This window comes from Chamaea fasciata, unplaced genomic scaffold (genome assembly GCF_029207755.1).
Source record: "Chamaea fasciata isolate MVZ Bird 193981 ecotype frontalis unplaced genomic scaffold, bChaFas1.0.hap1 SCAF_7, whole genome shotgun sequence".
Classification (NCBI taxonomy): Eukaryota; Metazoa; Chordata; class Aves; order Passeriformes; family Sylviidae; genus Chamaea; species Chamaea fasciata.
In genome coordinates, this window is record NW_027094092.1 from 35,629,050 (window position 1) to 35,655,720 (window position 26,671).

General features: G+C 38.7%; 2 protein-coding genes across 3 annotated transcripts in view; both read left to right on the forward strand.

The window, feature by feature from the left end:
- The first annotated feature begins 603 nt into the window (after positions 1-603).
- On the forward strand, positions 604-23,187 carry G2E3 (G2/M-phase specific E3 ubiquitin protein ligase). 2 transcript variants are annotated; one of them, XM_066188364.1, is made up of 16 exons: positions 604-712; positions 3,408-3,463; positions 4,914-5,011; positions 6,955-7,056; positions 8,606-8,730; positions 9,789-9,954; positions 10,633-10,739; positions 11,805-11,921; positions 12,749-12,873; positions 13,022-13,154; positions 13,825-13,953; positions 15,167-15,477; positions 16,110-16,291; positions 16,456-16,628; positions 18,382-18,581; positions 19,151-23,187. In XM_066188364.1, exons 2-16 carry the CDS (start codon positions 3,427-3,429, stop codon positions 19,381-19,383), a joined length of 2,238 nt encoding a protein of 745 aa, XP_066044461.1. In that variant the 5' UTR covers positions 604-712; positions 3,408-3,426; the 3' UTR covers positions 19,384-23,187. The 2 variants fall into 2 exon arrangements, with proteins under 2 accessions (XP_066044461.1, XP_066044459.1); XM_066188362.1 differs by lacking the exon at positions 604-712 and having other exon boundaries at positions 3,390-3,463.
- Positions 23,188-23,690: 503 nt separating this feature from the next.
- SCFD1 (sec1 family domain containing 1) overlaps positions 23,691-26,671 on the forward strand; it is a 49,650-nt gene continuing 46,669 nt past the window's right edge. Inside the window, exon 1 of the mRNA XM_066188365.1 lies at positions 23,691-23,746. Coding sequence (XP_066044462.1) covers positions 23,716-23,746 — 31 coding nt within the window. The 5' untranslated portion in view covers positions 23,691-23,715. The remainder of the gene's footprint in view (positions 23,747-26,671) is intronic.

The window sequence follows — 26,671 nt, forward strand, 5'->3', positions numbered from 1 at the left end:
TTGCCGCTAGAGAACTTCCAGACTGGGCAAGTGATCCGGGATCTACCTTGGGTACCTGCTGGGACTCCGGGCTCAACAGCCAAGTCACCAGGGGAATAAAGGTGCGGAGCAGGTATTGCAGAGACCAGCCTGGCTAGGGCGGGGCTGAGCGGCGAGAGCCGCTCTCGGCAGCGGGCAGTGGGTGGGTGTTGAGCTGACACCCGCCCAGTATTTCCACCGCATGGAGCTCGGCACGGCGGCATTCCTGCTCTGCTGGACAGGGAAGGAGCCCTCGCCAAATCCCAAAGCCGCTGGAACGAGCTTCCTTGTGACACAGTGCACCACCAGTGGCATTCCAATGGAAAAACATCAGCACAAACATCAAATAGATTCACTGAGACACTCCATTTCATTGCAGCTATGGGGGGGAAAGGGTCAGCACGGCCTTGCACTGTGGCAGCTTAGGCCCCTTGAGAACAAGCTGCAGAAATAAAAAAAAATTTAAAAAACCAACCAAAACCTGGATTTCTTACAAAAATCTCAATTTTTTGTTTCCTTAGGTAGCTCCTCCAAAGGAGGCTGGCGGGGCGGCCTCCCGGCGTTGCGGGGGCGCGGGGCGGGGCGGGCCGCGCTTCCGGCAGGCGGCGGATGTTGGGGTTTGAATTCGCCGTCGGTTGGCGCGCGGCGCGGCCCGGCCCGGCACGGCACGGCACAGTCCGGTCCGGTCTGAGCGGTGAGTGCCGCCCTCGGGGCTCCGCGGCGGGGGGAGGCGAGGGCCGCCCGGCACGGGGTGCTTCGGGGACACTGTGAGCTGCTGGGACACGGAGACGGGAGCCCCTTCCTTCGCCGTGCGGGGAGCGACGTGCGGCAGCCTCCCAGCCCGTGCTTTGGGGAGCCGCCTCTGCTTGGCTGCCGCCGCTCGGAGCGGCAGGAGCTCCGGGAGTAGCTAACCAAACGTGCCCCCTCTCGCCCGCACGCATGCGGGACACGGGCGGCGTCCCGGGGAGACGCGGAGCGCGGCACGGGAGGGAGCGGGTGGGCGTCCTGCACAGGACCCGCCGTGGCCCCTGTGGCGGGCGGGGTGGCGGCGGAGCCCCCCGTGCGGGCGGAGCGCGGCCGCCTGAAGCCCGGTCCTCGGCTCCAAGGGACGTGCCGGGGGCGCTCCCGCGCCCGCCCGGGGCTGGATGCCGAGCACGGGGCTTTCTCGGGGCACGGCGCCGGGGAGCGACCGCGGGGTGACCTGGAGGTCCCAGGTGGAAATTCAGGACGCACGGGGTGTATGGACGGCTTCGGGGGTTCCTTTGTTCCTGTGCTGGGGAAAACACGTGCCTTTTACCTTGCCTCTTGGGGCTGGCTTTGTTCTTTTTCGACCTCTAGTTAAAAGACTCTTGAAACGCTTTACGTTATGGAGCAGTAAAAAAAAATACTGGACTTGCAAAATCTAATCACCCACTCTGAGCACTTTTCAAGCCGCTTTAGGCAAAGTAGATACATTTTATTTACCCTGTTTTTCTTGACACTGGGCGATATTGGGGTCGTTCCTGTCTTGCAAACGGACTGATGCGAAATTGCTTTGTTCCTGTGAAAAGCCCCAGAGGACTTAGGCAGGGGGCCTCAATGGTTGATCCGTGTATCTTTTAACTTGTAAATTCAAACTTTGGGTCCGCTTACCTGAAAGAATTTGAGAAACGTAGAGAGAATTGGGGGTGGGGGTGTCGTAGCGATTTCTTTTTACTTTCTGTTTTGCTGGAGCCAAATGGGTGGGAAGGTGAATTTCTTGTTTCCAGCCACGTATGTGCTTTGTCCACCTGTAGGGCTTTTTACGAAAAAAATGTCGGCTTATGTGGTCCTGTATAGGTAATTTCTTTGTTGTATTACCGCAAGAGCTTGAGAACGGTGAAACTTGACAGTGTCCATCCTGGGGAGATCCTGAAGAAAGGGAATGCGTGTGAGCTCTGTGCTTATCTTTTGCTCCCTCTGTACTTGATTAAGTATAGTTATTCCTTTTTAATTTAGAAAAAGGGAAGTGTGTTTCTAGGAAAATAGTAGTCACTTATTTAATCTTATTCTGACTGTCAGTGTGGTGTATCTTTAGAAGTATGAACTAATTTAGTGGTGGTACTTGTTGGTTTGTTTTCCTTTTGGCCCGTTTTCTGGCCGAGGTCCTTTGTGCAACTCCTCTGGTTCTCTGTGGCGTAGGGCAGTTGCCTTGTGCCTGAGACTTCTGCCTCCCTTTCTTTTTCTTTCTCAAATGTGCCTCCTTCCCTAAATCTCCAGTAAAATTGCTACAGTGCTTTATTTGCAGTAGTTTGAATTAGCCTAAACTTTGTTCCTGAAGCTGATACCTGGTAGTCATGAAAACTGTAAATGTCGGGCCACAGATAGCTCACAGTCTGGTAGGTTTCTGATTTGAACGTCGGATTTGTTACTGGCTGCTTCCCTGTTCGCTTCAGCGTGCGAGAGGGAGTTTTCTGCCTACCTGAGATCTAGTCTGGAGATGCGCTCATGATTCTTGGCTTGCAGAACTTAGCTAATGCTTTCTTCAGCTTCCTAAGGGAAGGCAAATCAGAGGTGTTCAGATGTGTTCCTATAAGGGTTCTGAGAAAGAATAATCATCTTGATGCTGTGGTGAAGAAACTAAGGAATTAATTGGTTTGAGGGGTTTTTTTTCCCCAATGCGTGATGTAGTACACAGTAAAGGGCAGCTCACCTGATGTTTGAAGGAAATGGAAGTTAGATCAATGTTTCTAAATTCCTATCCACTTCAGAATGTAAAATAGATTGTTCCACGTGGTGTAAATTCCTTTGAATGCGTGTCCCAGTTTTGGATTCTTCACATTTTTTTGGTTTTGTTTTGTTTTTTTCTTTGCCTTTTTTGTGAATTAGGCTTTCTCTGTTTAGGTCAGGATCCTGCATTTTCTCCAAACAGTGGAAATTATTCATAGTCACATCACTACACAGTTATTTTTTGTTTCCAAGTTTTTTGTACTAGTACAGTCTTTATTTGAGCAGAAGTCAGAGCTGTTTCCTAGGTTATCTCTGGACCATTATTTCTGTTGCTTAAAATAAGTAAGAACTCTTCTGTATGATTAAGTTTGTAGATAACTAGCTGTTGCTTTGGACTTCATTTTCTCTTCTAAAAATGAAATATATATGGTTTGTTAGTTTGAGGAAATAGGTAAAAGTTGCTATATCTCTCATTAGTTGTTGAAAAAAATTGGTACGAATTTTTTTCTGGACATCCTGCTTTCTGAACCTCTGTCTCTCACAATAACAGTCGAATTATTTTATTCTTCTATTATAATCGTGCTTTTAGTTTATTGCGTTTATGCGCTCTTTTTTGCAGTTTTAAATAAAACATAAAAGAGGTGTGTAATGTTCATTAATGCACTGGATGTATTTAATACCTTGTTTCTTTTGCATGACAGACAGCCAGAAGAACTCAGGATGAGTAAAATGACTAGTTTTGATGTTCAAAGCACATGTGAGTAAAGTTTTTATCAAATAATTTCAGAAAGACTTAATCTAGTATGCTAGTTATAACTTGTTTCATTTGGCCTCAAGGAGCAGGTGAGTTTCCAGTAATCAAATTACTGTGTCCAGTTTGAGGCTCTTCAGTACAAGAAAGACGAGCTCCTGAGAGGGTTCAGCAGAGGCCACAGAGATGATTTGGGGTCTGGAGCATCTCTCTCATGAGGAGAGACTGTGGGAGCTGGACCCGTTTATTCTGGAGAAGACTGCGAGGGAATCTCATTAACACATAAATATCTCAGAGGCAGGTGCCAAGAGGATGATGGCAGACTCTTCAGTGGTGCCCAGTGACAGGATGAGGAGCAATGGTCATGAGCTATAACTCAAGAGCTTCCTCCTCAACATGAGGAAGAACTTCTTTACTTTGTGGGTAGCAGAGCACTGGAACAGGCTGCCCAGAGAGGTGATGGACTCACCCTGTCTGGAGACATCCAAAACTCACCTGCACAAGGTCCTGTGTCACCTGTTCTAGGTGGCTCTGCCTTGCAGGGGGTTGGACCAGATGATCTCCAGGGGTCACTTCCAACCATTCTGTGGAGTTATGTTGGAACCATCACTTGTCTCAGGAAATGAAAAAGAAATAACTTACAAACTTCCTTGGGTTTGTTTACTGTAATCAGACTACTTTAAAATAGTATTTTCTGCAGATGTTAAGAAAGTAACCGTGAATTTAGCTGCCAAATCACACAGAGCTGTGTTTGAGATGTATCATTCAGGACTTTCTTAGGCTGAAGCAGTAACCCTATTCTTGTTACTACTGTGATTGTTCTTAATATTAGAATATTATAAATGTATTTTATACATCTACTGGGAGTTAAAGTCCATGGAACTATGATAGCGGGCTAGAAACTTCACTGAGTAGGAAATCTCAAGGTTTAGTTCAATGCCGTGTTGTCTCAAATTGTTAAATATTTCTAAAAGCTGTGGTAGCAGATGGCTTGGCACCATTCACATGCTTATCACCAAGGTTATCATACAAGTTGACAAAGAAATGGTTGATTGGATTCTGATATGGGGATGACTTTATGTGTAGTACAAAAAACAGCAGATGACATTTCACGTGCACCTGGACATTGTTGGCCATTTGTTAATTCTCTTTTTGTGTTTTGGGAAGAATATTTCAATTGGGAGCACAGTCTGCTTGTGAATTTAGCTTGGCTGAGAGACCACTCCTGAATCAGCAGGCTGGTGAAGTATTTACTTTCTAGTAACTAGAGAAGGAAAAATAGTGCATTCTTCTGTATTATAAAATTCAGCATTAAGGAAAGGGAGATCTACTGTCCTCATCCAGTAATCTACTTGATGATGCATGTGATTAAAAGAGGTGAAAGCTACTGCTCTGCAGCTGATCCATAGTAATTCCAGCACACTCACTGTGGTTATAACATGATTCTGTATTTCAGCCTGTGTTCTCTGTGGACGAACAGATGACTGCCCTGAAAAGTATGGAGAAAAAAGGACCTATGTGGAGTACAATCTCACTGTTCATTATTACTGTTTGGTAAGTGTATGGTATTGATCTTGGAGTTTTTTGATTTATATGATAAAAAAGGTGAAGCAAGTATTTAATACTAATAACCTGTCCTATTGTTGTAACTTTTTTTTTGTTGTAAAGCTTGAAATGTGAGCTTTAACTTATAGCCTTGAAGGCTTGTACTTGTCAGGTACAGCAGATGAAATAACTAAATCCCAACAAGCCTTTATTCAAAGCTAAATTCTGTTCATGGCCCTTTTAAAGGAATTCATTTATTCTCCCAACCTATCACAGCAAATAGCAGTGAAGGTACATGTTAAGACAAAGGGAACAGTTTGCACCTACAGATTCCCTCCTCTAAGAAAAGTGTAATTTCAAAATTTGAAATGCGAAAATTCCATCCGGTGTGGAAAAAATACAGAAAAGGGTTTTTTTTCTCATTTCTCCGTAGTTCTTACTGGCTGTGAGCTAGTCTCTGACATTACACAGAACATCGTAACACTTAAGTCCTAATTTTCAGTTGAGTTATATGTACCTTGTTGATCATATTAGTACAGTTTCACTAATTAGTAGAAGTTTATAATTTAAACGAAGCTGTGGATATAACCTGCAGCTTTTGTTATCACCTGTGACATTCTCCAGGATTCATATTCTTGAAGGTGTACTTAAACTGCCTCCCAAACTCTAAATTTTTGTGGGTCTTTAGAATAATACTACTACTTTACAAAAAAAAAAAAAATTCTTTTGTTTCTTAATAAATATAATTGGAATTGTTCTCCCCAATTTTGAAATGTGTGTCAAGTATCAGAAGTAATGTAGGAGGTATGGATTCTCAACTAGTTCTTTAAGGATTGTAGATGGTTTCATAGTTTGGATACTGAATCCTTTAAAAACTAAGGAGAGTGGAGGTTTTCTGAAGTTACATAAACATAGAAATATTTGTTTTTAAGTAAATTTTAAAAGCTGTAAGGAAATAGAGGCCATCATACCATGTTAGTGGTAATTTTGTTTCCTATATAAGGCCATATCAAATGATAAGAAAAAAGTCCTATCCTGATGAACAGCTAGGAAAAGGCATGCATGCAATACTGAACCTTAGGACTCAGAAGGTATTTTAGCTGCAGGAAGCTCATCACAGTATCTTTTACGTTTTTTGTCTCTACTTCTTTTAAAAATATGCAAAGCCCTCTGATTTTACATAAATACAGTGTATGTTATATAAGAAAAGAGTTCTACAAAGAGGCACATTAGTGACAGTTTAATTATTCTTTGCCAAATGTCTCACAGTTGGAAAAATACGTTTAATTGGTTTGGATATATAATCTTACATTTATTTGAGTAAAATATTGATAAAACTAGTTTAAATGGTGCTATGTTGAAATTATAAAATGAGGTTGTAAAGAACATAGCATCAAGTTGTGAAACTATTCAGTTACTTGAAGACAGTGATGTAGCTGCCTAACTTTAAATTATCATCAGGCTCTTCTGATTTTCTTAGTTACTTGATTCTGTGTTTATTTAAATCTCCTCTAAAGTGAATTACTTTTCCTCTTAGGTGTCACTTCAGTACAGTTACTTCCTACTGTGCTTCATTATCTCCACAGCACAATTGTCATTCATATTAACTAAGCTAATTTAATTTTACTTCCTCTGAAGATCTATGTGCTGAAAGTAATTGTTTGACAATTATCTGAATAGTCTGTATACTTCAAAAAAGGAAGACAAAATACACTATATTGGGCCCTACAGTATTATACAATACTTTGATGTTATAAAATATTTATTTTCATTTTACTGGTTATTGTCATGTCAGACAAAAAATGTGTTTTCTATCAGATTTTTAATCATGCGTATGTTTCCATGTGAGCTTTTTTAGACTAAACTTCTCTCTTACTTGACAAGCACAGTATATGTAATTTTAAATCTTTAGGTTAGGTGGATGTTTTAAAGTACTTAATTTGTTTTTGTAGTTGATGTCAAGTGGCATTTGGCAGAGAGGTGAAGAAGATGAAGGTGTAGATGGATTTTTAATCACAGATATTAGAAAAGAAGTAAATAGAGCTGCAAAACTGGTAAGAATGATGTCTTGAAGAGAAAAAAGGTAACTTTTAAGTGCTCTTAGTACTGCCTGTGGGGTTTGTTTTCTTCCTCAGATGGACAGTGTGTTGAGCCCATTCAAGCGTGTGAATTTTACATTTAAGCAACAAGTATACTGGATGTGTGGAGGCCACAAGGAAAAAAAAAACCTGCAGAAATTGTAATGATCCATCCTTAAAGGGAAGAAAGCATCTAAGATTTGTAAATGCTCATTGGGCAAAAGCAGTGACAAAAGTCAGAGGATCCGCTAGAGATCAAGAAGTGTTATTAGTCAGTTACTCACTTGGCATGGAAACTGGCCTGGGCTTTGTGGGGGGTACCTTTTTGGGGATAGGTTTTTCCACCTCAAAGGTAGATTTCTTGCCTTCTATGTAAATTAGTTTTGAGCAGTCTGTTCTTTCAGGCCTTTTTGTGGAAATGGGTTGGAGGGCTTTGGGGATCTAAATCCTACCCTGTAGTCCATTCCCACTTCCTGCCACATGTTCCTGTGCTTGCACTGTGCTTTACCAGTGGTGTTGTGGTTCTTTCTCACAGCAGAGTGAATCTCTGCCTGGCCCTCTGCTCCAGTTCTTGTTCTCATGTTGTGTTAATACCAGTAGTCCTTGGTTTTCACCAGCAGTTCTTGTGTGTTACTGTCAGCAGTCGCTGGTTGGCTCCAGAGCCATGTGGTTATCAGTGTTTGAGACATGCACATTAGCTCCTTGTCTTCTGGGAATCGAGAGCTCCAAGGGTCTCACTTTGGACCACTGCTTATGGGGTGACAAGAGAGTGGCCTTTAGTTACAGTAATTTTCCATCCTGGCTGCAATTTGAGTTGGTAACTTCCTCTGAAGTTTCAGTAACAAAAATACTATTCCACTTGGGTTGTTACTCAGGCAAGAAAAATAAGTTTACAGGGCTGTTTGTGATAAAACAGGAGCTCATTTGATACCTGTTAGTTCCTGGGAACAGTGTTTCTGATGAGCATTGTGAGAGGCTTAGTCCAGTGCAGTTTGTTCAGGCTGAAGTGTTGTGAACATTTCTGAGATCGTAGTGTGGCCTTGATGCTCCATTACAATCCATCCCACCACTGAAATCAGTCTCCCTGGACCTCTACAGTTTGCAACTATTTTTATTCGTTGGATAAGTTGCAGATAAATAAGAGTGATTTGAACTTTCATAATACCTCATGATATTGTGCTGAGCTTGAAGCTAATAGTTAACAGATGTCCACATATAAACATATATGTGTATATATATGTGTGTGCCTATTATACCTGTATAAACTATAGGTACTGGTAAAATAACTTGTATTTTATTTACATGTCACAAGACAATGTGCATGTAAACCAGTACATAAAAAGTGAAATAACTGCATATGTTTACTCTTTTTAATGGAGCTAAGCCACATACTCCTGTCACAGTTTTAATCTATTAGCTACTGTTCTTTGTTACACTTTTTGTAACTTTTCTATTGGTTTAATTCCTGTAATTTTACTTGTATTTAAAATGTTAATATTCTATTTCTGAAACAACTTATTTCTAGAAATGTAATATCTGTAAGAAAAAGGGAGCTTCAATTGGATGCGTAACTCCTAAATGCAAAAGAAGTTACCATTTTCCTTGTGGGTTACAAAGGGAATGCATTTTCCAGTTTATGGAAGACTTCCGGTGAGTTTTGGGGATTTGTTTTTTTCTCCATTTTCAATTTATTATATTTAAAAAGGAGGTGACTTGGGTTTTTTTTCATGGCTTGTTATTGGATAGGCTGATTGTTGCAATGATATCAGATTATCTAGGAAACAGATTCCTGATTTGTGGAAGACGTGAAAGTCGAACGGTTATATTACATACCTAATATTTATAAACTCAATTCTCAACACTTTTAAATACATGAGTTTATGCTTATACAAGTAGTTAAGTTGAGCAGTAAATTCTGAACTCTGAAATAAACTGCATAATGGTCGATTTGGGTTTTCCTGTTTTCTTGCCTGTCTCCTGTGCCTTTGTTAAAATGGCAGAGCTTTGGCTACCTGTATCTCTCAGCTGTCAAAACACAGTGTCTGCCATTTTGCTGTGTTTCCAAGTTTATTAGAGGTGGACTGCAGGGGAAATGGGCTTAAAAATAAATGTTTAAAAAATGTTTTCTTTTACTGTCATCTGTCTAGCATCTTGGCTGTAGTCAAAATACTCTTGAGTGCATTATTCTTCTTGTTACGAGTGGAGTTTGTAGAGTGGATGAATTGAAGTCTGGCAGGCACTTCATAAAAAACAATTTGCATTAACTCAAGTGGGTATAAGGACAAGGCATTTTCAGAAGGGTTTCTTCTAGAGCTGCATTTCTTGGATGTCATGGTATGGAATGTCCCTTAGGTCCGTGGGACCAGCTGTCTCACCTCACCAATTCCTTGTGCATCCCATGCCTGCTCCCTGATGTGGAGTGGTGAGAAACAGAAAAGGTCTGGTCTCTGTTCAAGATCTGCTCAGCAACAACTAAAACCACTGTGTTATCAACACTGATTTCCTCACAAATCCAAAACATCTCCATACAAACTACTATTAAGAAATTTAACTCTAGCCTAGCCAAAACCAGTATGTCTGCATTTTTAGCTTGTTGCATAGCACTTACTATTGAAAAATGGATTAATTAATTTTACTGTCTTCAAATTTTATGAAGAAGGTTCTTAAGATGTTATTTTGTTAAGGGAACCTTAAACTATTATTTTTAGATCTTACTGTTGGGAACATAGACCAGTCCAAGAGTTTGCAGATAAAGAACCAAGGGAAGCTTCACAGTGCACAATATGCCTGGATTTGGTTGAACATCTTTCGTTGTACACTGTATTGAAAAGTCCTTGCTGTAAAAATGCTTGGTTTCATCGAGAATGCTTGCAGGTAACACAAGTTCTTCCTTTCATTTTTTTTGCGTCCATGGAGATCACATTTCTTTTTAAAAATAATGGAACAATTGCTTACTGTTAAGTATAGGTAGTAGGTATGAAGTATACTAGGTTTGAAGCCCAGTGCTAAAATTGTGTTATGGACACGAAAGGATTTTGAGTTTTTAGTGCTATTAATTTTTCTCCCCCTGTGACCCCTCCATGTTTCTGCATGTATGATATATACCTACTGCCCTTACTACTTTCAGGAACTGAAGCTCAGCCTATGTAGTTGCTTTCCTGCAAGTCATTATGTGCAGAATCTGAGTGCTAAAAATGTAATTTATCCATTATCAGTTCTCTTTGGCTAAATCCAGGACTAGAAAATGTTACAACATTATTTTTGTATACTTATGGTGGATCTGGAGAGGTTGACTGTAAAGGATGGTGCTTTTGTTTATGAATCTTACTCTAGCATATGAGCTCTTCCCTTCAAAGGAAGAGAAAGTCCTTGCTATTTGCTTTAATGTCAAGTCACATCATGATTGATATCAGCTTTAATACCCGTGTCAGGACAGTATCCATGAATGTAATGCATCTCAGTATTAAGACATAACTTATTGGCATCTTAAGGTTGGTAGTAATTCAATAATTGGTCTGGTTTCTTTGTTGTGTTTTTTTTTTCTTGGCACAGTATCAAGCTTTGAGTGCTGGGATATTTTTCTTTAGGTGCACAGTATGTAATAACAAGGACAAATTTCAAGAAGAGATGTTGAGAATGGGCATACACATTCCAGAAAGGTAAGTAATTTTGTTACTGATTACTCTGGTATGAAAACTTTGATAGGCTGTTATAAACATTGATTTTATTCTACAGAACTTCCAGCTATTAATATGTGAAACGTTGGTGCTACCTTCAGTTGTAGAATGGTTCAGTTTGGTAAGGAGTAGCCTGTTTCCTTTTAGATATGCATAAAAATTGGCAAAGGTGAAATTAGTTATCTCCAACCTGAAACAGGAAGCTCTGAAAAGTCATTTTTAATGCCATGATTCAACTTAAACTCTAAAGCAAATTAGAAGATAAAAGCACTTCTTAAATATAATAATTTTCCTTAACATAGAGGTTGCTAAGAAGTGGGGTTTTTTTTGTGTCCAAGTTTAATTATCTGAATTTCTGTCAAGACAGAATTATAATTGACTGATTACTCAGTCATACAGCTTCTATCTTCTGCCAAGGGATTGCAAAGGTTATGTTAGTATAATAATTGCTTCCAAAATTCCAAGCTGTTTTTCCAGTTTTTATCACCTGATGAAGCTCAAAATATGGCAGAAAGAGATCAGAATGATGTTTCTTTGTTAGAAGTATTATTCCTTAATAACTATTTGTCTCTTCAGAGAGCACCATTAATTCCCTCTTGAGATAAAAGCTTAAGATTCTGGAGAGGAAGAAGAGTCAAAATAATTGATGAACTTTGCCATGCTGGCCTGGAATGTTCTGAGTTACCACTCATTAAACCAGTTTCAGAGTTGAGTAGGCTGCCTAAACAAATATCCTTGTTTTCTGTGAGAGAAAAAAGGGACAGAGCAAATGTGCACTGAGGTCATGTGAAAAATAATAAATACTTGAAATCAAAGTAACTTTACACCAGAAAAAGTCTGTCTGTGTGTTTTATAGTATTATTTTAGTTACTAGACTTTTCTTCCCCCTCAGTTACCTAGAAGAGCCCCCCTGTCTGTTACCTAGAACATGACATGATTGAAATATATTCATATGTTTATTGCATATATCTTCTTTGAAATAGAGAGTAACCCATTGAAACAATCAGAAATAGATTTCTGGTATCCAATCTTCTGCCTTCTTTGCAGGGATGCGTCTTGGGAACTTGAAGAAAATGCGTATCAAGACTTACTCCATTGTTATCAACATTGTGATGTTAAAAGATGTCTCTGCAAAAAAGGAAGGGACTATAATGAGCCTGATAGGTATGATACTTCAGCAGGAAAGTAGAACTTAGGATAGAATGGTTTTTTTGATGTGTTTTTCATTGTTGTTATTTATTAGTAATATTTTTATTTACTTAAATGTTTTGCTATTTTTCAGCATGAGGTTTTAATGTCAAGCCAACACACTGTCCAGATAGTGTTTGTTTTACTCAATATAATCATATTTCAATACTAAATTTCTCTAATTTGATCTTGTTATAAAAGCCATGAAAACCAAACTTAAGGGATTATCAGTTACCTTGTCCTCATTTTATGCAGGCTGAAGTAGAATTTGTACATCAGCGTAGCATGTGCCTACATGAACATTGTGTATGTATCATTCAGAGTTTAATTCAGCAATTTAATAAGTGTTAAAATACTTACAGCCTTTGCAAGAAGTTATTGTTAAAGTAGTAGACTTAGGTTAGTATCTTGAATGTTTCCCTAGAGGGCTCTCCTTTAAAAGAATTACCGTTTGGAAAAGCTGACTGGTGGATACCCATAAAACACAAGGGATTTTGCTGACTAGCAGGATGAGAAGGAAATAGTGCCATGCAATCTGTTGACTTCAGGGCACAGGAGTACTGATAGTCTCATTCAATGTAAGGTGCTGGAACATGAGTAGCTTTTTTTTTTTTCTTGTTGCAGCCAGATAATGAGTACATCTCACATGGAGATGTACTCATTGATTAGAATCAGTTCTACCAGACTGATAAAATTATGCTGTGGTGGTTTAGTGTCTGGATTGCACTTACTATTGAACAGTCTTTGTTTTAACTAGCCTCTTTATTCTGTCTACTTCTAAATACCTGAGTCTTTCATTTTAGTAAATGGGAAATAAAGCGTTGCCAGTACTGTGGTTCTCGTGGTACTCATTTGGCCTGTTCATCTATGAAATCATGGGAGCAAAACTGGGACTGCATGGAATGCAGAAGTATCTTTGCAAAATCAGGTAAAATTATGGGTGTGACAATGACTTCTTAAATGATAACTCAAGTTATGTAAGCATACTAGCTTAATGCTAGCTTTACTAGCTTAATGCTAGCATACCATCTTTACAACTAGCAAATTCATTAAATTAATACAATGTAATCCTACAGGGAAGTATAGCAAACGGCAAAAGCATTCTTTGGCTACCTCTGAAAAGACAAATGGAACAACGTATTTGCTGGAAGAGCCGCCTCCGAAGACCCCTCGGCAGTCGTCTGGATCTCCACACAGTTTTCTACTCCAGTGTGTAATTTTCTGTTTTCTTGCATAAACTGGCTATTGGATAAAATAATACTTAAAACATGTGGAAATTATTCCTTATTCTATGGGAGAAACTTAAACTAAATTGCAAATCAAATGAAATTGGAATAAAGTTTAGTGATTGAAGTTTTCTGAGTAAGCCATGAACTCTGGAAATTTGCTATAGTTATTTGGATTTGGTGGAACCTAAAACCACTTTTTAGTTTGGTGAAGATAGATCCTTGTTAAAGGAATTTTAGCGATTTAGTGGTAACTTAAGAATATACAAACAGCAAAGCTTTAAATTTGCTTATTGGTATTTTTTTCCATTTTAATAGTGTTCTAGAAGTCTAACTTAAAGATGTTCATAACAGTGTTCTCTTCTGCTGTAATAAAAACTTTTCAAGTTTGTAGAAACAAATATTTTTAGTTACTGTGTCAATCAGGACTTTCATCTGATATATCAGATGCAACTAAAAACATACCCCAAGACCACAAAAAATTGTTATTTTTAAAAGTATAATTCAGGCACTGGTGGATTCATGGAAATGAGGATACAAATTAGATTCTGTACTGATTTAGGGGGAAACTATACTGCTACCTTGAAGTAGGAAGTGTTCAAGCATTCTTCAGTTGTATCTCTTCTTAAAATACTGGGTTTTTCGGCTAATAGATCACCAAAGATGATGTGCCAGAACTTGTCACCTTGCTCACACCTAGAACTTCCAGCATCCAACGGAATGTCAATGTCCTTGTCTCCAGTGATGTCAAACAGGAACTGGTCCCTGTCGCTGAGGCACAAGTATTTCTTCAGTTTTTCTTACTTTGAAGAGTAATCTAGCACATGGCTTTATACCATATTTCCTACAGAACATGTGGCTGGGGAGGTGTCTCTGTGTGTGTGTGTGTGTGTGTGTGTATATACAGTATCCATATATATTTCTGAGTATATACAGTATGTATATACATTTGTGTGTGTATATATGTATCTAGTTACTGCAAAAATGAGATGAGTATACACTTAAAGTGTAAAAAGACTTAAAGACTTTCTCAAGTCTTAGCTTGAGAAAGGCTTCTGCTATTTATAAATACTAGAGGAGTGTGAGGAGAAAAAAATGAAACCAACTGAGAATTTTTAAGTTAGGTAGTGAGGGGACCAAAACCCAGAAATGCGTATTTGTCCTTACTCATGCATGGTTAAACATTCTTTACAAAATAGAGAGTAAAAAGTCTTAATTGCCTTCTTCTAATTAGACAGGTCCTTAATTGTTTGTTTGTTTGTTTTGTATTGGGTTTTCTTGAATTGGTTTATATTAAACCAATTTTTATTGGTTTTGTACCATGTGAATAGTTTATGGTTGTACTAAAGTCAGTGCTAAAACAACATGTTTTAATATAGAATATTCAGTTTAAGGACATAAAATTCATTGTCCTCTTGTGAGTAGTGAATTTATGGATTCTACCTGATCTGCTAAAGTCTGATGAAGAAATAAGTTATTTCTAGTAGATATGGTGTTTGGGATAGTTTTGGTTGGAAGCTAGAAATCAAAGAAAACATCTTGCTTTTTTAAATGAGAATCTTTTTCCTACTCAAATATCTTCTTTATTATAGTGACAAAGATTGTTCTAATTTGGTTGCAAACCATCTTTATTGTAAAATGATAAACTCTTCAATTTCTCACTTGTTTCACATTGTTCAAATGTCAGCTCATTGTGTGAGAATTGTTTGGCACTGTATTGGAGTCACTGAATTAAGAAAATTACTACTTTTTTTTATGCCAGGGTAATTATTTCTACCTCCTTTTTTCAGTTCTTAGAGGTATTTTAAGACTTGCCACTACTGTGGTAAATTTTTAAAATCTATACTAAATGTTTTTACTGATATAATTCAGGCAATACTTGAATGTGCCCACAGTATTTAAAGAAGTGTTCTTCTTATTAAAATGATTTTTGTGTAACTGTTGCTAATTATGAATAATAGATTTCATCTGAAAATACATGCAATTTTCTTGTAGGCATTTAAGAGAGAAAAGAAGGGAAGCTTGTAATATACTGAAAGAGTTAAAGGCACAAGTTAAAACAAAAACAACAAGACTTAACATCAATGCGGAAGATATTTGGAGTAGTGCTTTAAAAGGATTTAGACAGCGCATCTTCAGTCCTACAAACACTATTGAAGTAAATTTCTCCAACTGCAAAAATAGATCAAAGACAAATACTTCTGCTGCATCAAAGCACCATTTCTTCCAATTATTAATGCTTCACCTTCAGAATTCATCATTGTTTGAGGGCTCTTCTGGAAAGAACTTGTCCCTTGATTTTCAAGGTAATTAGTTGCTTTGTTCAAAAACATACTGAGAAGTATATAGCTTAAAATATTTTTTAATCTTCATCCAGCATGAGTGTCAGTTCACAAGTATAAAGTATGAAGGATAAAAATTGGGAGTTGATTTATTTTTTCAATTTCAAAGGGGGATGGTGTGTATATTTGTAAGTAAAAAAATTCGGGTTGGTTGGAAAAGTTGATGACAACCATGGAAAAGCAGCATATAACTAGTCTTGGAAAATTTTAATTAGTGTATTTGTTCTCTTTAATGAATTTCTTCCTGACTCACTTTCTCTGCTAATTATTTTCCTTTCCTCAAACTTCTAGGACATTATTTCCCATAGTGTGCTTCCCAAAGACCCCAAGTTAGCTTCTTTGAGTTCTTATGCTTCAGAATTAAATATGCTTTGGGTGTATAGTCAAAGAGGAAGTTACATCTCCCAAACCTTGATAGTGGCCGAAGAGTTGGTGTAAAAGAATGTGGTACTCCTATGTAAAAATATGGTCTTACAGTTTGAACTATCAGAAGATAGTAAGTCATTAAGAAAAAAAAGCACTATGACATTTTCTATTAAAAAATGAGGATCAGAAATAATTTCTATGCATATAAGTAAACACTTTTCTATTTGCAGCTGTAAAAGAAAATCTTTATTTTGAAGCTGGTAAAATGATTGCAATTTCTATGGTTCATGGTGGTCCATCTCCTGGCTTCTTTTCCAAAACACTGTTCAAGTGCCTTGTCTATGGTCCAGAGAATGTGAAGCCAGCTTTGGAAGATGTTGCTGATGTTGATGTAGCACAAACAATACAAACGGTAATATGCCATAAGTTTCATTTTATTTCTTGCTCAAGACTATGTTTGGAGATAAAGAGGGTCTTACTGATTATGAATTTTGTTGAAATTCAAAGGCTTATTTTTCATGTAGTAGGCTTGTTTCACATGTAGTAAACAAGTGCCTAATTTATCTTTTTATGCAGATAAAATGTGCAAATAATCTGTCCAGCCTACAGTCTGCAGTACAGGACTGCTGCGAATTCCTCGCTGCTGCTGGGTGTTTAAGACCTGTAACAGCTTTGTGTGATAAGAACATGCTGGTGAATGACATATTGAACTATCATGTAATCAAGAGAATTACTTTACCCTTAGAAAGGTTTGTTTTGCTTGACTTTCTGAACTTCTTGGTTCTTTTCCTTACTGCAACTCTAAATATGTTGCTAAAACTAACTTTCACATGTTCTTATTCTCCATTTAAACCACTGAAGTGTACTGTAATTTTCAGTTGATAAGTAGCTGCTGTTAACTAAGTAGTTAAACCAAAAGACAAATTATTTCTCTGCATATCTCCTCTGACTTCTCCTTGGTCACGTTCCTTTTTCAACCTTATGAAGAAGGCAGATTCACAGTTTTTAAACTGCAGCATCACAAAGACCTTTGCACTATAAAATTTCTCTGGCTTATGTTCAATTTGAATTCAGAATTGCTCGAATTTAGAATCTTTACATTTTAGAAATGTTTAACATATGTTTAGAATTAAAATGAGTTTTCTAGGATTCTAATTAGGGAGTTTGTGTGTGCCATTAGGAGTGCAATACTGTCAGCAAGTGTAAGTTGGCCTGCTTAGAACATAAGCATTGCATTGATGTTTCTGTGAGGTAGTGATGACCTCATTAGCTGGAAAAGTTGCAGCTCTTTACTGTTCTCTGATTGATCTCTGGCCTTACTTCCAATTTGCATTCTTCATCTGCTCAGTAAAAATTTATTGGATGCTAATTTTTCCAACAAGCATAGCCTGATTTAAATTTCACATATAGTGTTATTTTTGACAAATTTGAACAACTCTCCAAGAGTTATGAAAACTGATTCTTAATGTGAAGATTTTTTTAATGAAGGTCAGAGGAATTAGTCCTTCAGTCAAGGCCCTGTGGCATGTTTTAACAATCTGTATCATATTTTTTACATTAGTTAAAAATAAAACATAATAATTGGCGCATTTGTTTATGAGGTAGTGGGGTTTTGTGCATTTCTGGACATGGGCTTAAGATGGGCATAAGTGAGTAGAACAAGAGATTACTTGTCACTAAAGGACTGAGAGTAACTGGAGGTGGTTATTTTAGCTGTTAAACGTTCTGCACCACTGAAAAGGGTCTGTCTCTGACCTCCTTGCACGTTCCCTTCAGATACTTCTACATGTTGGGATTCCATCTGAATATTCTCTTCTCTAGGCTGAAGAGTCCCTGCTCTCTCAGCCTCTCCTCATAGGGTTGTTCTCTAGTCCCTTAATCATCCTAGTCACCCTTTGCCAGGCTCTCCCCAGTATGTCTGTCTCTCTTGTACTGGGGAGCCTGGCAATGAACACAGCACTTCAAGTGTGGCCTTACTGCTGCTGAGCAGAGGAAAAATATCATCTCCCTTGAGCTGCTGGCAGCACAGTTCCTAGTATAGCCCAGGTTGCTGCTGTCTGCAGTTGTCACAGGCAGAAATAATAGCCTGTGAGTACACGCAGAAAGCTAAGCAAAAGGCTGTCTTTTAAGACAACTCATTTTGTCTATGGACAAGGAATTTCAGCTGTTTTCCAAAGAGCTATTTTTAAGAAAGAGAATTGCAATGTTTTCATACTGAAGTTTAAACTATACGTGTACATACAGTCAAGTACCAGGAAATAGGTCAAATTCTACATATCACTGGTATTTCTTTCGTCTCCCAAAAAAAGCTCTACGGAAACATATAGATTGTTAAAATGAGAGTGAAACGCATTTCCCAAGATAAAATGGGAATACTATGTAACCTTCTTGACAAGATTAGAGACTGGAGATGGGGAAGATTTATTATATCCCATCTTGCAGCTTTATAAAATGCAGAGTTCTGATGCATGGTTACTTTTTTTTTTTTTCTCCCCCTCCTAGTTTTAGGCAGGGTTTGAAAACTCTTGGTGTTCTAGAGAAAATGGAAATGCACCCAGATGTGTTCTCTAGCATATTTTGCTACAAACCCGAAAGACTTTCAGCGGAAACTGTTTGTGATCTCTTTACAATCCATTCCTCATCAGATGTAAATAAAGTTGAAGGTGCTGATTTTTGGATGGGCTATTTGCAAGATGTGGAAAGTAAGTAATTTTAATTTCTTTTTAGTTAAAAAATCTTCCCCTTAACTGTCCAGGTTATTTAGTTGCTGGTATACACACAGAACTTGATTTTTAGAGTTCAGTGGTGTAAATAAATCAAGGTTTTGTAGTCTACTATCAGTTCCTAATTGTTCTCTCTTCCCTCTTTCTTACTAATTAGAATTTCTGAAACTGTTGCCCAAAATCTTAGAGGGGTAAATATCTGAAAGATTTGCTCTAGGATTCCTGTGAATTAAAAAATAAAAATCCAACACACAACCTAAGTGATACAGAAAATTCCTTTATTATATAGATTGTCTGAAGTCTTAAAGACCACTGTTTTCTATCCTTTTCTTACAGAAGAGATTTTTATATTCACTTAAGATTTTTCAGTACTAACTGAAGTGGGTTTCTCTTGCTAAACTTTTTCTTGGGTAGCCATATAACTCCATATTTATTCAGCATAATGATTTGATTTCGTGTGGGTTTTTTTCCTCTTAGCACTTAACATGCAGGGTAATGGTTTATGCATAACAGACAATAAATGATAACATTTAATCCTATTTTTTTAGGTGATGAGTCTGTAGTGACATTGGAGGATATTCTGCTCTTTGTAACAGGCTCCTGTTATGTACCATCTGTTGGTTTTGATCCTGAACCTACTATTAAATTTTTGTGTATAAGCTATCCCGTTGGAAACAGACTTCTTAATTGCTTGGAGCTTCCTATAACAAAGACATATCAGCAGTTCAAAAATATAATGGATCTCACTATCAGAAACACACTAAGAGTTGAAAAGGATTAAGTATTTTTGCTATTAAACTGAATGCTGGAAACTTGAGTTTTCTGCAGGAACATCTGCTTTTAGTTCGCTACTGTATTTTTGGATGACATGCTTTTAGTATTTTCTGACCTTCCCCCCCCAAAATTATGCTAAAAGTTGTAATGTTGTGATATATGCAAAAAGATTTTCAAATTTAAAAAAAAATCTCCTGAATAATTTTCCTTTTGAAGTTGACTTTAAGAATCCTCCATCTCTTGCAGAAGTAGTTTAAGTATCAGCTTTTGCTGTAGACAGGTATGAAATGTTACCACAGTCTGTAACGGGTAAGTATGTGGATTGTATCAAACACTTAGGTAACTTATTTATCAAAAACAAACCAGGTACATTTTGAAGATAATTGCTGTAGAGCATTGTCTTGCGTAAAACTGTGATGCAGTTCTTCAATTCCATGTATATTTTTTCAGTAATTGTTTTGTATTGATTCATTTACATTCTTGATGGTTCATGGAAACCTAGGAAAGTTAAAATACTTGTAGTTTTATGGTCATTGTGGCTAGTGCATTCAAGGTCTGGAGAAAACATAGGTAAAATAATAACAGTGTAAGAACAAAATCCAGTTGAATTTGTGTCTCTGTTTTAAAACAAAGTCTTTGACATTTGCACATTTCTGCATTCTACTGTCATACATTAATTTTTAATTACTCATAGAGCCAAAATAGTAGAAAAAACAGAATGAAATCTTGAACAGGCAATAATAACTGGTCTTTCAAAGTGAAATATAGGAGTTAGACTTAATGTTGTTGAGTATGAAAGAATACATTTGTTGCTCATTAGAACATGTAAACTTGACTTCTATTAAGGTATTTTCATATGACCATGCACTAAAGCTCATTAAACTAAAGGCAGTCTACCATCAAGCTTGTTTGGCCTGACATTTTCCTAGCTTTTATTCTAAACTCTTCCAGTTCAGTTGTAGGCGCATTCCAAGCGCTGTATAAAATAGATTTTAGTGCTGCAGTAATTTGTGTAAATGGCCGGGGCATTAAGCTGTAAAAGATAAGTAGTGAAATTCCTATACAGCAACACTTTATTGTTACTAATGCTAAAACTATGACATTAAAAGAACATTTAAATACATTTTTTTTAAATGTGTGTTGCTTTCTGTTTTGAAATTATACTATTTCCCTCTGTTAGTTTTAACCACCTGTACTATATGTCCTGAACGTTAGTTGTGCTATAGACATAATACAGATACATATGTGTCTGTATGTGTCTATTCTTCAAAATACTGGAAAGTAATCATACAATTTTTTATTAACAGAGCTTGGTTTGAATTGAAAATATAAGCAGGATTGCTTTACATTTGAATTCCTTGGCAAGAAAGTACATCCACAGTAATTATAAATGAAGAGGTGCTTCTGAAAATATGATAGAAAGTCTTAGGAGATCATTGCAAGTCTTAAAACAGACATTTCTCATTACTAATGCATAAAACAATCTAATCTCATCAGTCTTGTCTTTTGTAAATTTAAGAATATTAGAAATTATGACAGGATTAGCAGTGGTTTTTGCTTGTTGGCCAAAAGCATATTCAAATCTCCTTTAAAATAAACATATGATCTCTTGGAGAATGTAATTTGACTTTTTTATATACTAAGTATTTTTTCAGTGTCTTTTCTCCAATAATTTGTATTTCTCATCTTTGCATAATTTTTGACTCATTCTGCCATTCAATTCTTTGTATTCTTACCCTTTACAGTGGTCTATTACCATTATAGTGATAGTGGTTTGGCACAAATTCATTTACATAATAAGGATTCGTATTGTATGTTTGTATTTTTCAAATAATAATGAGTTTCCTGCAGATATATTATACTTTAAAAATTAGTGCAGTATTTGTTTTTCTTGCCTAGTTAAAGATAAACGTGTTCTGTAATGTTATTCTTCCATATGAGAAGTACAAATTTTATAAAAGTAGCGAGCAGAGTGTGAGTAATTTTAAAGGACAAGGACTTTTGGTACCTGCAGTGGCAAGAGAAATTGTTCAGAACCTGGAACTAAATAAACTGCATTTTAAAGCCTTCAATGCAGAAAGAAATAGTAAAATAATGTGAGTATAAGGCTTCAAAACATACCTGAAATTACAAAAGTAGAGTTCACACCTTTTATTGCTTATTACTTTTGAACTCAGCAGTTGAAAGGCGGTTATATAAAGGCAGAACTAACCTATAAGCCAGGTTTAAAATACGTTAACTTTAAAATTATCTGCTATACAATGCTGTATCCAAACACTAAATTCATAAAATCACATAGTATGTAATATTGCTTGAAAGGGTTTTTCTTGCACGGAATTTGTTCCCATTTTCTAAGTGACACATACCCATTCAGTACAAGTTGTCTTTTCTGTTGGTTTGATCAGCTCTATCTAGACACTCCAATATAATACTTAATATATTCAAGTAGTAGTCCTGAATGATGCTATGGAATTTCCTCATTTTCAGCATTTATTTATATAGAGCAGTCATAAATTTATTTGAACTGTTCATCAGAATTCCACTGAATAAGCTAACCTCCAAGCACAGAATGGCCTCCCTTGTCTTGAAATTGTAAGAGCAATTTATATAGCTATGAGGTTTTTTAATGTTGTAGCAGATCACTGAAGTGCAATATTATGGGGTAGTTTTCATTTTACATAAACACAATCTGAAGCACACCTGAAAATTAGGGAGGCTGCTTTTTTTCAGTATTTCTGTCTGGAAGAATAATTGTGTATGCATCAGTTGTGTATTAAATATATTCTTATAGAAGCTGAATCTTTAAGATTTCTCAGTGCCACAAAAGAACTATTGCACACCTTTTTGTGTTTGGCCAAAGAACTTCATCCCACAGTTTCTGCATCAAACCCTTAGTTTCCATCTGGAATTAGCACATCAAATAAGCTATTTATTTTCTAGAGTGATAATTTTCTACTAAACATTAATATATTAGTATTAGTGGGTTTAGTATAGTCTCCTTAAGAATGCACATTTAATAAACATGATCAAGTATTTTAGCTCTATGTTTGAAAGAAAAACAAGGAATAAGAAATTTCTGTGACTTGCTTTTTTACCTATTTCAGAGGATGCTTACCAGAAAAAGCAGTTAGCCTTTTTAACTGATTTAAGAGTGAAATATAGTCCAAAGGAGAAAAAATTTGTTCATATTAAAAGTCTAAACCATTGTGTACTGCAGCTTTGATTATTTTCATTAAGTCCTGGAATTTGAAAACATAAGGATTTTGAGAGCATTAGTTAACAATTCACACTCACATTTTGCATATGCATTTTGAAAATAGTGTAACAATCTGATTTTAAAGAATTGCAACTTTAAAGCCTACAAAATATGACTGTAGGTTCTTTCCAAATTTATCTTGAATTTCTTTTATATGGTAAAACATGTTGAAAGCTCCAACTTTTCTGTTTCTTACCTAAGGGAATGTCTAGTTAGACAAAAGAAAAATTAAAATGCAAAAACTTTTGAAGTGTCAAACCATATGAATACAGAAAGTCATTTTCAAAATGTTAATGTTTGTAAAAATCTACAGTGTAACCCTCTGATTTTTGTATTACATAAACAATGTTCTTTTTAAACTTGTTATTTTGAATGTTATGCAACAAAAACTAATTTTGTAAATTTTTGTGGCTCTAACTTGAACTGCAGGATCAGTGCCTGAACCGTTGCATCTTCAAGCAACGTTTTACATAGCAAGTGTAACATCAGTGTAGAAATAATCGGTAATTGTGGGGAATACTGTGTATATATGTCCAAAGTGCAATAAAAGGTTAAATAGGTAGCTTCCGTGTTTTTATTTTGTTGATTTGTGGATTTTAGCCCTACAAGTGTTATCACTCTTTTCTGTACTTTAATTTGTGTACCTGGAGGATTTCTATAGAGGTGTATGTGGCCTGTTTATCCCGATCCCGGTGTATCCAAAGCTGAGCTGGGGCAGGGGGGCTCCTTCCCCCTGTAGGATTGCTGTAAGGCCATGAAGGCGCAGGGGCCCTGTGGGCCTGTGCAACCTGAGGCACAGGGAAAGCCAACTTGTAAGTATATTCCATTGTGATAACTCACTAGAACTACGTGACTCTAGTTGTAGCTAGATCGCTGGTTTTGAAACCTACGACCGACTCAGTAGAAAAGGCATGCCAAAGGCCGTCCCTCGGCGGTTCTCAGCCGGGGCAAAGCGCAGGCCCGTGTTGGCAGCGGGCGTTCCTGCCCGGGGCCCGCCCCCTGCCCGGGGCCCGCCACGTGTCGCGGCGGCTGCGCGGGCGGCGGCGGGGCGGGGCGGCGCGGCCGGGCCGGCGGCGCGGGAAGATGGCGGCCGGGATCCGGGAGAAGCAGACAGGTGAGCGCCCGCCCGCGGTCCCGCCGTGCGGGCGGCAGCGGCCCCTCCCGGCGCTCGGCCGGGGCAGCGGGGCCGGCCGCACGCTGCCGCGCCTTCCTCTGTCCCCGCGGGGCGGGCTGCGGGCGCCGCCGCGCCTCCGCCGGGGATTCGCGCCCTCTCACCCGGCTTGGGTCGCCCGGCAACGGGGTGGCGGCCCCTCTACCGCCTTCTCCTGCCTCGGCGGCGGCGGGCCCGGAGCCGCGGGGCTCCGGAGCCTCGGATTGCAGTTCTCGCAGAGGGACTTGGGCCCCGGGTACGTGGCCGTAGGTGCCGCCGAGGTGTGGAAGGCGCTCCCGGGGCGGGACTTGGCCGGGCCCGGGCCGTGAGCCGTGCCTTCTCTCGAGGCCGTGGGAGCGCACCCTCCGTTTCGGTTTCTTTCTGCCCATGGGAAGGATCGACGGGAAATAGCGTTTAATGGTGCAAAAATAAAGCTGCTGTTGTCACGTTTGTGTAAAGACAATACAGAGGCATTCGAGCGTGTACTGACCCTCAAGAAATTGAGAATGCGATAGTAACTGAACTAATTGTGCATGAGGATTTCCATGAGTAAAGGGTTTGTTATTCAGTCTCTTCCTAGACTTTGCTGAGAATCCTTAATTGAGTCTTCTCTGACTTGATGCTGCTTCGTAAAGCCTTGAACATACTCCTGGAGCGCAGGGAAATGTCTGCTCCGTAGTCTTTTACTTCCCTTGCTTGCCAAAGTTGTAGTCAGTAGTTAAGCTGTAATCATGACGCTTTCTCCTTGACAACTGCAGTATCTTTGATGGTATAGAGGATTCTGGATGCATTTAGTTAGATGAAATTTTTGAATCATCTCACTAACACATCTGTCACAGTCTCTGTGGACAATAAATATTTTACTAGTATGCTTCATTTTTTGGTACCAGTGTACTTTGTTGTCATCTCATTCCTCTGCCATCTACCACTGATAGTGCTATTTGATGTTTCTCTGAAGTCCTTCGTTTATCTTCTCTTTGTTATCTTTCTAATAAAGCCTATTTTCTTTGAGCTCATATTCTGTACGGCTTTATTCTTTTCTCTTCTGTTTGACTGTATTCATAGGGTGGTGTGGGTCAAAAGGGACCTTGAAGATCATCTCATTCTAACTGCCTGCCTGCTATGGGCAGGAACACCTTTCACTAGGTCAGGTTGCTCAATGCCCCATCCAGCCTGGCCTTGAACACTTCCAGGTATGGAATATCTACAGCCTCTCTGTACAACTGGTTCCAGAGCCTCACCACCCTCATAGGGAAGAATTTTTACATTATATCCATTATATCTAATCTAAACCTACTCTCTCCATTTAAGGCCATTCCCCCATGTCCTATCACTGCATGCACTTGTGAAAAGTCCCTCTCCAGGATTCTTGTAACTCCATTTAGGTACTGGAAGGCACTATATGGTCTCCCTGTAGCCTTCTCTAGGCTGAACGAAACCAACTCTCTCAGCCTTTCCTCACAGGAGGGGTACTCTAGCCCTCTGATCATCTTGGTGGTCCTCCTCCGGACTTAATCCAGCAGGTTCAAGTTCTTCTTATGTCGGGCCCAGATGCGGTCACAGTACTCCGGGTAGGATCTCACCAGAGGAAAACAGAGGGGCAGAATCCTCTCCCTCACCCTGCTGGCCATGCTGCTTTGGGTGCAGCCCAGAGTTCAGTTGGCTTTCTGGGCTGCAAGTGCACATTGCCAGGTCATGTCAAGCTTCTCATGCACCAACACCCCCAAGTCCTCCTCAGGGTTGCTGTTAATCCATTCTCTGGCCAGCCTGTACTTGGCCTTGCTGAGCTTTCTGAGGTTTACACAGGCCCAACTCTCAAGCCTGTCAAGGTGCCTGTGGATGGCTTCCCTTCTCTCCGGCTTAATGAGGAGGAATTTCTTCATGGAAAGGGTTAAATATTGGAATGAACTGCCCGTGGAGGTGGTAGTCACCATCCCTGGAGGTGTTCAGCTGGACGTGACACTTGGTGCTATGGTCTGATTGACAAGGTCGTGATCAGTCAAAGGTTGGACTCACCCTGGAGGTCTTTTCCAACCTAAATGATTCTGTGATTTTGTGACCATACAGAGTTTGATGTCATTGGCAACCTTGCTGTAGGTGCACTCAGTCTCACTGTCCGTGTCACCAGCAATTGTTACTTGATTATTTCAGTCAGCCTTTACAACTGAATCCATGTCGTCTTCTGTTAAGATCTTTTCCAAGGAGCTAGATTCAACAACTGAAATATACTCAGAAAAAGGTTTCTTACCACTTAGTCATGATATTACCATGTATGTGCACCATCTGTTATGACCTTTATCCTGGTTCATAACCAGGATTGGTTTCATAAGAAAAGCATATCATTGTACAAGCTCAGTAAAAACCTGATCCTTGTCCCAGAGAACATTCAGCATTAATGTAAATGAAATGGCAATACAAATACAAAAAAGGAACCCAGACACTTGCTGAATGTTGGCGTGATTGTCACAGCACATTACTAGTCTGATTACTCTTTCTTAGCAGAGAGCTTATGCCAAGTTTTACTTCAGATGATAAACTCTGCAGTGCCCCTGCTTCAGCTCCAGTAGTTCTAAAGCATGTAACTATACAGCTTTATATAAAATTGCTCGTATGGCTGAAGATGTCACCAGCAGTGAGGGGCTAAAGAAACCAGGAGCAGCCTGTAATCAACTTTCGGGGCTGCTTTGCGGTGCTTAAAAAAAGAAAAGAAAAAAGCATGAAGCAAGTGGAAGGTGGGAGCCCATCAAGACTCAGCACTCAGTGCTAGCTTGGATTTTCCCACATTTGTGTTTCACTGCTAGTAATGTCATTTGAAAGGGTAGTACACAGGAGGAAGCAAGGCATCAGAAGCACTGCCTGGCCATGGATGGATGGTATTAGGGAAGCCAA